The sequence below is a fragment of the Neopelma chrysocephalum genome, unplaced genomic scaffold (assembly GCF_003984885.1).
Source record: "Neopelma chrysocephalum unplaced genomic scaffold, ASM398488v2 Primary Assembly neopelma1_105, whole genome shotgun sequence".
NCBI classification, from domain to species: Eukaryota; Metazoa; Chordata; class Aves; order Passeriformes; family Pipridae; genus Neopelma; species Neopelma chrysocephalum.
Genome location: NW_020897769.1, coordinates 1,964,029 through 1,975,553, shown reverse-complemented (window position 1 = coordinate 1,975,553; position 11,525 = coordinate 1,964,029). Strand labels below are relative to the sequence as shown.

The following is an 11,525-nucleotide window of genomic DNA, read 5'->3' as shown; positions in this document are numbered from 1 at the left end:
GAGAAGAAGGGGAAAAAAAAAAAAAAAAGCAATAGCCAAAGGGGATGCCAGTGAGGTGTGGCTTGCATTTAAATATCCAATATGTCAATGTAAGGGGAGTGTGTACGTATATAAAGTGCAGTTCGCATCCGACGGCGGGACACTGGATCGAGCGATGGGAGGCGCGGGCGGCGCGGGGCCGGGCCGGGGCCGCGGCGGGGCCGGGCGGCCGCAGTGCGCGCTCTGAGCGGCCGCTGTGCCCGCGCCCCCGGGGCCGCCGCGCTCCGCGCCCATGGCCGAGGTGGGCGGCTTTCTGGGCGCGCTGGACCCCGACCTGCACGGCTTCCCCCCCGCGCTGGGCGCCGGGCTGCCCCTCGCCGACTCCCCCGGCTTCCTCAACGAGCGCCTGGGGCAGATCGAGGGGCGGCTGCAGCGGGGTTCCCCCACCGACTTCGCTCACCTCAAGGGCATCCTGCGGCGGCGGCAGCTCTACTGCCGCACCGGCTTCCACCTGGAGATCTTCCCCAACGGCACGGTGCAGGGCACCCGGCAGGACCACAGCCGCTTCGGTAAGGGGCCGGGGGGTTCCCGGCCGGGCCGGGAGCAGGTGCCCCGCGCGCACAGCTAATTACCCCGCTAATATAAATCATCCCGGGACGGATATAATTGGCCTCCTAAACAAATGCTCTCACTCTCCAGCAATGCGGGAGTTTTTATTTCCAATTTCCTACTCTCCCGGCGCTCAGCCTTTCTGCAGGTGCACTAAAACGTGCCTTAGAAGAGGAGAAAAAAAGAAAAAGTAAAAAAAAAAATTTTTTTAGGAGAGGATGGTGACCAGGTCTGGCTGCACCTCTGAAGTTAGCAGTGAGGGAGGCAAAAGAAAGAATGCCTCGTTGGAATTTCATGGAAATTCCTATGTTGGAAAAAGAAATTCCTCACTTTTTTGGTTGTTTCTTTTTTTCCCCTCCTCCTTCTTTTTGGCCTCCGCAGATATGTGTGAGCCGCTTTCTTTTACTTGCATGAATTCCATTAAAAGAGCGTCTCCCCAAAGCGGGCAGGGATCAGATGGCTGGATGGGTGTCAGGACCTGGGTTTGGGAAGGTTGTTGGAAAGGAAAGGGGGAAGCTGAAGGGGGAGAAACACTTAGGGGACCTCGGAAAGAAAGGAGAAGATGGAACAATAGGCAGAGCACTGTGGATTTACCTTGTCGCCCGGGATACAGCTGGAAGACTGCAGCGCCTGTATCAGTGGCACACGAGATCAGGGATCTCTAATGAGACTGTATGTAATCTTCAAAAAATGCATCCCAAGCCACAGGCAAAGGAGTACAGTCAGTTTGAGCACAGCTAAGAGAAATTCCCGCTACTCCAACATCTAGTGCAGGTGTCTGTGTAAGCTATCAACAAGTCCCATGCCAGTGATCTCAGCTATGTTGTCAACAGGTTGCAAGACGTGCTCGCAAGACTTTTTATAGTTTTCAAGTGATTTAACTCCTCCGTGAAAGGAATTTTTTTTTTGCCTTTACTTTTTTGCAACCAGTCCTTTCCGATACTCTGGGAACTGTTGCCACTGCTATTGTTGGAGGTGTGAGGCAGGTTTTTGGAACAATTGGGAAAGCTTATCTCCGCACCACGCTTTCCATAAACACCAGGTGTGTGCATGGCATGTCCCTGCCTAAATCAACAAGAAAGTCATAACCCGCAGGTCAGAGTCAGGTACTGATTTGCTCGTGGGGTGAGCGTTCTTTAATTATCTCCCAAAAACACCCATCTTTTAACCTTTCACGCTGGGTTTCTGTGTTAAAAGAACCGAGGGCAAACCCACTGCATTTGGTTGGGTTTAGTTCAACCTGCCACGTAGTGTTTCCATTCTGCTATCGGTTCCTTTTACTAACCTTTGTACAACTAAACAGCCGGTTTCAAACAGCACCATTTGGTTTGGGTCCATTTCTTATACAGATTGAGTAAAACAAGTGTATTTGCAAACTTGGAAAAACATGTTAAATGGGCTAAAACTTTTCGTGAATTTTGTACACTGAAGCTGAAGTCACACAGTGCATTCAATAAATCGAAACATTGGCATTCCATAAGTGTTTTAGCAGTCAGCATCCAGCTCTGTAAACTAGACCAGACTTCAGATATTATAGTTTTCTGCTTCAGGTTTTTCCCAGAGGCAGTGTAAAATAAATAGTTATTTGTTGTAATTGCAAGACAAAGCCCCAAAGGATTAGGCTGGAATCCTTGCATTCAGATAAAGTTGGACTAAGCCTCACTTGAGCAGAGACTCAAAGCAATAATGTATTGGCACACAGTACTCACCATCTGCGTTCAGTAGCCATGAATATTTAAATTCCAATGTTACTGGTATGGTTCATATTAGGATGTCATGTATCGATGCATTCCTAAATTTTGCATGCAGTATTCAGAAAGCAGTTACTTATAACAGAACTGGGCAGCCTGAGCAAGTCTGGGGACTCCAAAACTGTGGTGGGGGATGCAGAGCTAGACAAGGGGCTCAGGGGAGCAGTTTAAAGCTGCCTTAAATCTTGGGGCATCTGGGGAAATACTTAGAAATCCTGTATAATGGTTCTGTGGATCAAGGCCCGTGGCTGGAAGGTGCTCTCTGATCTCATGGGTAGATAATTAACGTGCTCCACGGATGGCTGCGACACCACAGCTGAGGCACGTGGCCAGCTGCAGGTGGGATGGAGGGTAGAACCAGACTTGGCATCCCCATCTCTTCACTTGGAAGGGATTCAGGAAGAGACAGGCAGTATCTGCACCCTCCCATGCACAGCCATCCCAAAAGCTACCAGATGTCCAAGACATCCACATCTTCCAGAGAGAAAAATAAAGAGCCAAAGCCCCAGCGATGCAGAACAGAGTCCCAGTGTCCACAGTGAGAGTTAAAGGGGGAGATCCTTTCGCACCACAGCATTTGGGGATGTGACTGTAGGACACAGGGGAGGTGGTGGCATCATCCACCCACACTGCCCGAGCAATCACAAGAACTATTCCCTCTCATCTGTCAAGGACTGGAGCCATCCTAAATCACACCTGTCTTCTGGAATGCCATAATTTATACTTATAAAAACACAGATTCATGCAAGAACAATGGAGCACAGCATACTTTTCCTACAGGAATCTTAAAGCAAAATGTGGTGAAGCCCTCTGGGATTTTTGAAAGAAAGCTCATTCTCACACTAGAGAAGTGCCCAAATTTGCTCTCTAAACTGGCAGCTCTGGCAAAGGCATCCCAGAAAGAATAAAGTGTTTTCAAAAATGTATCTGTTCTGACTGCATCTGCTCAGAACCTTCCTATACAAAGAAATAAAGGAAGGTCAAAATCTGGAGAGGGTCTGGACTGACATCAGCACTCCTCTGATAACCCTTCTCAGAAGGAAACCAAGAAAAATTCACTGGGGAAATCCATGCCAGGAAGAATTGCTCTTTTTCTGCCTTGTGTCTCTTTTACAGCAGCATTCGAGTCAACCCAACAGTGCTACTCTTACTGCAGTGGAGGAGAGAAAGAGGCCTTGAGTTTGCACTGCAGATGAATAAAGGCAGCAAACAAAGCTCTTCCCGGGTACAAACCTGCTCATGGATCTGTTACACAGACTCCAGGAGAAGCTGCTGAAACCTCCAGAGAAAGTTTTGCTGCAATTTTGACATTCAGACCGTAGTGCACCTGTTGCCAAACAGTTGTTGAGGTTTTTAGCTGAAGCTTTAGGTTTGTAGTCATTAATACAACATCTGTTTCTGTACCCCAGCTCCCAAATATAGTTGTGTAAGAAGAGACAGGTGCCGGGAGCTGAACTGTTCTTTGGTTTAGCGTAAGGGAAGAGTGTGGGGGTCCAGCCACAGCAAAGCCTGGGAGGTTATTCAGTGCTTTGGTGGTAAATTAATCCAGTTGGAGTCTTAATCAAATCTCTCCACGTCTTATCTGGAAAGGCTCAAGGAACAAACAGAATGAATCAAAGTGAGAAAAAAAGAGGCAAGTCCTGGGGGAAAGAAAAAAGAAAGCAAAGGGGGGGGAAAAAAGCATGTTCTACCACAAAAACACACCGCTACAATTGGAAAGAGAATTCTTGAGCTGGCCCCAGTGGCCACTCCCTGTGCTGCTAAAGATCAGATGTACGAAGCTGCAATTTTGTCTAGAATTGGAGTGAGTTAAGGACAGGATGGATATCCGCCCACATTTTTTCAGCCTTCACTCTGTCTCCTGACTTTTGTGGGTTTAAGTTACGTTCTTAATGCTGTTTCAACATAGTCATCTTCCATGCATGTCTCCAAGTGCCACTCGAAGATCAGAAAAGGGGAATGTTACAAGGGATGTTGTTAGAAGAGATTGTCATGGGCACACTTACAAGAAATTTCATTTGCAAAACTAGCGAGTGTCTGTCCAACCAGCACCAGAGGAGGGGTGTCTCACCTTCCCCTCAGAGAGGGAAGATGCCACTGCAGCTCCTGGCTTCGTCCTTGCCAGGTCTTTGGAGACCTGGTTTCATGTGCCTCATACAGAACGTGCTTGTGGGCATATTCAAGAAAAGCTTTTGGTTCCCCTGCCTCAGACCTCCATCAGCAGCATTTTCCTGCTTCCCAGGGGTGACAGAAGACAAAAAAAAAAACCCAAAAAAACAGAAACTGGTACTGAGACCTGTGACTATACCTATGGGAATGTCCATCTACTCTTCTCCAGGTATCTGATACTTTTCACTTCACTTGTCTCCAGCCTGGGAAAGACTCCACTATTCTTAGGTATCTCTGTACTCCTGTATTATATTTTACACTCTCCCTAGCTGTTGTCCATCTTCCTTCACCCCCTCCTTTCCCAACAGTGGCTGTGGTTGTTTCTGTCCTGTGGATGGGAAAAGAGCACTCAGCATTTCAGTAACTCCCTCAGAACTGGCGGGGAGTGAAGGCAGGAGACCACCCCTCATCCTGCCCCTCTTCCCTCCGTGTTTGGGATTCTTTTCAGCTGAGAAACTACAACAACTACCCAGGACCAAGCAGAGCAGAGCCAGGGTCCAGTTTGCCTGCCTGGCTTGGGAAGGCTGCCTTTGCTGCCTGGTCCCGGCCCCTCTGAAGGCAGGATGTGCCCCCAGACTGGGCCATACAGCTGGGCATATTTCAGCCTGTAAAATGTCTGCACTGGTCCGTAAAGCATGTTTTGTGTTATTTGCTTCCCTGTTTGTGGACTTGCTGCTCTTAAGTCCATATTTCATCTCCCTCAGCACCCACTCGCTGCAGGGAGAGCTGGGTTCAACGCACAAGCCCCAGAGTAGGCAGAGCAAAAAGAGGGCAGAAAGGCTGCTGGAAGGCAGGAAGGCTGACCCTTGCAGCCAGCTTGGCTGCCAGCATGTGAGTGCCCAGTCTGCCCTGAGCCAAGGGGGTCAGAGGTGCCCGTCGTGTCTGGCCTGTCCTATATTTAGTGATGCAGAGTCGTCTGGGAGCTGCCACGTCCAGGCCTGGAAGCAGGACACGTGCCCGGCTGAGGGCACAGCTCGAGGTGGCTGGGCCAGGTGGCCGCTCGTCACGAGGTGCCTCCAGCCAGGGAGCTCAGGGTAACCCGATCCCAGCGGCCATGGCTCAGCACTGGGTGTTTGGGAGCTATATTGGGAGACCTGGAGCCACGTTAAAGGTTAGAACAACTTTCTCCTGTCAATGGAGACATCCAGTCGTTAGATGAGATGGGGAAAACCCTCTTCCTTCTGCCTTCCAGCTAATTGATTCAGCACTGGACATGGGCAAAGGCTGCCCGTGACCTCTAGCTGGGGAGTGTGTGATATCCAGAATAACACAGTCCCACTGCTGCCTTCGGGAGCTTTTCCCGAGAAGTTTGAAGGTCTCCACCCCCTGTGATGCTGGGTAGGAGATGTTTGTTTTTAAGTGCTTCACCGAGGATTCTCCTACGACAAGTCTTTCCCCCACGGAAACAGCTGCTGTGCCCCTTCCCGGCACTGGGGTGCAGCAGGCAGACCCTGCTAATTACCTTGCCAGAGGAAATGAGCCTGCCCCTCATTAGTACAGTGTCTGACACCATCATCACAGGCTGAAGCCCACCGGTAAAACAGTTGCTCTCGCAGGGCTGGGGATGACTGGGACAGATGCTGCTGGACTGGGAAGAAGCTGGGGCAGGCAGCAGGACATGGAGCAGGAGGGGGGTTGTGGCACTAACAGTGACAGGGGGTGATGGAGGAAGGACTGGCAGTGCCGTGGCCCTGAAGGCTGCAGAGGAAGATTAATTTTTACCTGCGTGCTTTGAAGCTGGATTTTATCCCCGTGGCTTGTATATACATTTGGGGATGTCAAGTACCCCACTGGAGTGCCAGGATGAAGATGGTCTTCACAGACATCTCTTCTAGTGTTTTTTTCCTTATTTTTACTGAACTCATCACTTCAGAACATGTGGGACTATCATCTCAAACCAGAAGCCAAAATCACTCTCCCTTTGGTGAAGAACAAAAACCAGCATGGTAACACACTTCTGAAATTTCTAGAGGCCAGGCACAAGTTTCTACATCTGTGTTCTTGGTGATAATTAGGAAAAAAATCCAAACCCAAAACAACAAAACCTTGCAAAGCTTTTCTCATTAGCAAAGGTAATTCCTGTTGGGCAACTCAAATTCACAACGTTGGGGGGAAGCCCAGGCTGGAAATTGGAACACTGCACGCGAATGGGACTAGAGATTTAAGGACAGTGGTTTTATTTATAATGAAAACAGAGTCTGTAGGAAGCTGATTTGTGTTTGTCACTGGAGCCTGATGTTGGTTTTTTTCCTCTGTGTGATTTGCAGTTCTTTTCTCTTTCAGGGATTCTGGAGTTCATTAGCCTGGCAGTGGGGCTGGTGAGCATCCGTGGGGTGGACTCCGGACTCTACCTCGGCATGAACGAGCGAGGGGAGCTCTACGGGTCGGTAAGTTTGGGGGGTGCTGCCCCCAGCCCTGGAACCCTCCCAGCACTGCAGCCTGGGGGCCTCAGCCCTGCCACGAGCTGTGTCTGCCACAGGCCTCCAAAGCCCTTGGGCTGGCACACAGCCCACCCTGCCCGTGGTGCCACTGCTGGCACCTACAAATGGTAGATGTGAGGGGGTGCTCACTGGGGTGTTGGCTGTCAGGAATGGCCTGGCAATGGCCAGATAAAGACAGGGGACATTTAGCATAAAACCAGGAGATGCTGGTGTGTTCTCCCAGCCCCACTAACATCAGCTGTGTGCTCTGCTTGGTCAGGGTCTGCACCTATCTGCACCTTTCTGTTATGACTCTAACCAACAGAAGCTGAAATTTGGGCCTGAGTGTTTTTGTAACATGCTCTGCAACTCCTTTTAGGAGTTTAGGGCTGCTGTTCATAATTCCCTAGAAGTGCCCTTTTCAATCTAAAATTTTCCCTGTTTTGACAAAAAAACCCCAAGTCTAAACTCCTTAAGTGTTATGATTTGCAGTCAAAATGCCAGGTCTTAACAGCTGAGCAGAGGTTCTTCCTACAGGCTAGTTTAAGTCAATTCTCAGTTACTCAGCTCAATTCAAGATAGTTATTTCTGGTTAGCTAGAACAATCACTTCTATTTTGAAAACTTAATTGCACTCCAGAGAGCCATTCTAAATTCCATTTCTTGTAACTGCTGCACTTCACTGATGCTTTCAGGTGCCCCATGGCCTTTAATTCAATCTATCACCTGTGTGTGATTTTTTTTAAATGTCTCTTTCTAGATCCTAGCACTGCCCTGGGTGAGGATACTTATTTTTAAGGATGGATCACGGTAAATGTAAAATGAAATAAAATAAACCAGTTTTAAACCAAAGTAGAAGGCACATACTTCCTCTCACCAAATCAGATCAATCTCATAGTGTAAAAATTTAAACTCATGTACTCTGTGTACAGAGAAACCTTCAGAAAACCTCTGCTTAGCAAACAGCAAATCACAAGTTTCCATCATCTTTCCTTCTCCCATTCCCATCTGAGACTGCCACAGACCCTTTCACTACCTAAGATGCAATTACTGATGTTTATATAAGATATTTGCCCAAAGAGGTTGTGGAGTCCCCATCCCTGGAAGTCTCCAAGGCCAGGTTGGATGGGGCTTGGAGCAACCTGAGATAGTGGAAGGTGTCCCTGCCCATGGAACAAAATGATCTTTAAGGTCCCTTCCAACCCAAACCATTCTATGATTCTCTGATAATCAAATATCAGCATGCACTGATAACTATTCTTTTCCCACCTCATTTCTCTAATAATTTCTACCCTAAACAGACATTAAATGCAGAGACAGTGGTTAAATTACAAGTTATTTATTAAATTACAAATGACAGATAAAAAGGAAAATCACCAGGATTCCATAAAACACAAAAAAATCCTGAAGCCCACTTCAGAAAGCAGGGTTGGATCAGCACCTTTCCTGTCAAATCCCAAGGGTGTTCAGCAGCTCCTGGAGTCACAGTTTTTGCTTGTGCCTGCTGGAAAGGAGGACATGAGATCCCCCTCTCTGCCTTCAAACCCCGCAACTCTGTGAACTGAGTTTCATGATGGGTTAATTAAATTCTAGAGCCTGTGTTCATGTTACAACACAGGAACAAAAATAGGATAACATTTTAGAGCACCGAATCTGGAAACAGAATTGACCTGAAGACATAATCTTGGGAACTGTCCCTGCCCATGTCAGGGGGTTGGAACGAGATGATCTTTAAGGTCCCTTCCAATCCAAACCATTCTGGGATCTTGTGCACCAGGCAGCACCCTGACTGGACACTGCAGGGACACAGTGAAACTGCTGCTCCAAAGTGTGCCGGAGTCACGAGCCAGGTCCCCAAATAACCCTGGAGTTTTAAAATCTGGGACACGTGGGTTGTACAATGATGGCTTTTCCAACTCAAAAGCCACTACAGTATTCTTAATTAAAGGTCCATAAAACAGCCTGACAACAGCATTAGCATTACAATGGTATTTTGGGACATCACAGTGCAGCGGTATTTTAAAATTTTCAGCAAGTTTATTATTTCCCTCTGTGCCAATTTTGCCTGATCCGTGTGTTGATCCAGCCATCCCCGCAGCGACACGTGGAGTCCCCTCGGGACGCACAGCCTGTCCCTGTCAAACTCGTGCCAACACTTCTGTGGAGCTTCCCAATGATTTCAGAAATGTCACTAATACTTAGGGCAGCAGAAGTCCCGGGCAGCACCTTGCATGCTGCCTGTATGGTGTCAGGTTCAGTGGGGACATCCCAGGGCTTGGAAAGGAAGAAATCCCACCTGGCAGAGTCACCCCAGACTCGCCAAACATTTTCCACAAACACTGTACTCCAAACTGCCCAGCGAAGCAGAGCTGAACAGGGGCAAAGCAGCAGCACACGAGTTCAGCCAGTCATCAGGTTCCAACACATTCTGAGTAAATGGCATCCAAGGAGGAGGGAAAAAAACAGTCTGTATTTATTGATGCATCTGGGAAGAGAAGCCCACGGTTCCCAGGTCTCAAATGGTCAGGGCTGTGGCCTGGAGCTTTTGGAGGGCTCACAACTTACCTCAGTAAATAAATTAATTATTTAATTAGCAGCAAAACATTGAAAACAGGTTGTGAGCACAGGTGAACTCCTGGATCGTGTTACAAAACATCTACTGCAGGCAGTAACATTTACTGAGCACTCCGTGTGCCACGGGTAGGACACATTCCCTGCCTGGGGAGTTGGCAGTGCAGTACAGTGTGTGTAATATCATAGCACCCTGCACTGGCCCACTGCCTTTCATCCAAAAGGGCTCCCATGTCCCCCTGGCAGCCTCCCTGTCGGATGGGATGGGATGGGATGCCTGCTCCCTCCGTGACCTCTGGCAAAGTGACCCCCGTGTCCTTGTAGGCCAGGGGACACAGCCCCGCTCCCCACTGCAGCTGGGCACATCCACAGCTGGCACATGGAGGTGGGAGGGAGGGGGAAGGAGCACTGGGCATGAAGTAGAAAGCCATTGTCAAAGGGCTGCTGCTGACAGCCCTGGCTGGAGGGGCTGGAGGGGAAGGCTGGTTGTGGCTCTGGTGACATCAGTGCCATCCGTCCCCCCATCCCAGCGTGGGGTGCACCAGCCATGGGCTGCCACGTGCTCATCACATCACCTATCACCACTCTATGTCTTCCTGGGGTCTGACATCCTCGGGGCACTGCTTCCCATCCCTCTGGGTCTTGTTATGGGCTCCCATCAGAGCTCCCTGGCGCTCCAGGTGATGAAACTCTCAGGAATGCTCTCATTTCCATTGCAGCGTATAGACCTGTGCCCTGAACCTCCAAAGCAGTGCTTGCTCCTGTTTGCCTGGTTAGACCCTTCAGATGTGCTGCCTGTTGCTTTGTCACCCAAGAGAGGGTTTTTGGGATGTGTGGTACCTTGGAGGGAGCTGCTCCGGGGGGAAAGGTGGCAGCCCCTGCACAGGACGTGTCTCTGCCTGGCAGATGTGTCTGTGTCTGCCTGTTTGATTTCTTTATGGGCACCTTTACAAAATGCACACCCTCCTTCTGCTGCTCCTTCTGTCTCCTTTCTCCTCCAACTCCAGTGGTCTCTGGGCCCCAGCTGGTGCCCATTTCCAGCTCTCAGCCAGGGGCAGCGTCCCCAGCAGCGCAGTCCCCCCTCCTCAGGGGAGCTGGGAGAGGGCAGCCGGGAAAATGACGGAAAAATAAAGTAAGGAAGTGGGAAACTCTTTTCTCTTTTGAATTTCTGATAGCAACGTGTCCTTGTTCCCCCCGCAGAAGAAGCTCACCCGGGAGTGCGTTTTCCGCGAGCAGTTCGAGGAGAACTGGTACAACACGTACGCGTCGACGCTGTACAAACACCCCGACTCGGAGCGCCAGTTCTACGTGGCCCTCAACAAGGACGGCTCCCCCCGCGAGGGCTACAGGACTAAGAGACACCAGAAATTCACCCATTTTTTGCCCCGGCCTGTGGACCCTGCCAAAATCCCTGCCATGTACAGAGACCTCTTCCACTACAGGTGATGGTTCCTGTGGTCAGTGTACATACGTGGGCTCCCGAGCTTTTTCCCAGAGCACTATATTAATAGTCATTCCATCATTCCTGTAAGCATAGATGACCTAGGGAAGCACTTACATTGAATTCAGACACTGCTGTTCCTCCTTGTTTGCAGCATATATCAAACCTGGGTTATTTATGGGGCGGGGGCAGGGGAAGGGAGGGAACCCTACATTTAATCTTTCATTCTCATTCGCCTTCTTTACCCGGTTGCTACGTGAGAGTCTGAATATTCAGTGTTACGGTTGCTTAAAGGAACAAGCAGGTGAGCAAACCTGATCACCAGAGGGGGAAAAAAAACCCAAACCGACCTAAAAATGAAGAGAAGGAAAGAAAACAAAAGATCACAGAACTGCTGCTGAGCTGGGATGGTTCCCTGCTAAGGAAAAGCCTTTTGAGTGGTGCCCTGCTTGAGCAGCCTGGGGAGTTTGCTACATGGATGATGCTCCGTGGACTGGTCCTGATGTGTGGGGTTCTTCCTGCTGTTGGGGTGGGAATGGGGCAAGGAACATTATTCAGATGTAAGCATGGATACTGTGCATAAGGA

General features: G+C 49.4%; 1 protein-coding gene across 1 annotated transcript; it reads left to right on the top strand.

Annotated features, from left to right (window-relative positions):
* The first annotated feature begins 271 nt into the window (after positions 1-271).
* On the top strand, positions 272-11,278 carry FGF16 (fibroblast growth factor 16). The gene is made up of 3 exons (XM_027696233.1): positions 272-548; positions 6,792-6,895; positions 10,699-11,278. The coding sequence occupies exons 1-3, from the start codon at positions 272-274 to the stop codon at positions 10,942-10,944; spliced, it is 627 nt and encodes a 208-aa protein (XP_027552034.1). The 3' UTR covers positions 10,945-11,278.
* Positions 11,279-11,525: the final 247 nt, after the last annotated feature.

Excerpts from the sequence above, each read along its gene's own strand:
- FGF16 (XM_027696233.1), top strand. The coding sequence starts at position 272 with ATGGCCGAGGTGGGCGGCTTTCTGGGCGCGCTGGACCCCGACCTGCAC. Across the intron at positions 549-6,791 it reads GCAGGACCACAGCCGCTTCG|GGATTCTGGAGTTCATTAGC; the intron begins GTAAGGGGCCGG and ends TTTCTCTTTCAG. Across the intron at positions 6,896-10,698 it reads GAGGGGAGCTCTACGGGTCG|AAGAAGCTCACCCGGGAGTG; the intron begins GTAAGTTTGGGG and ends TTCCCCCCGCAG.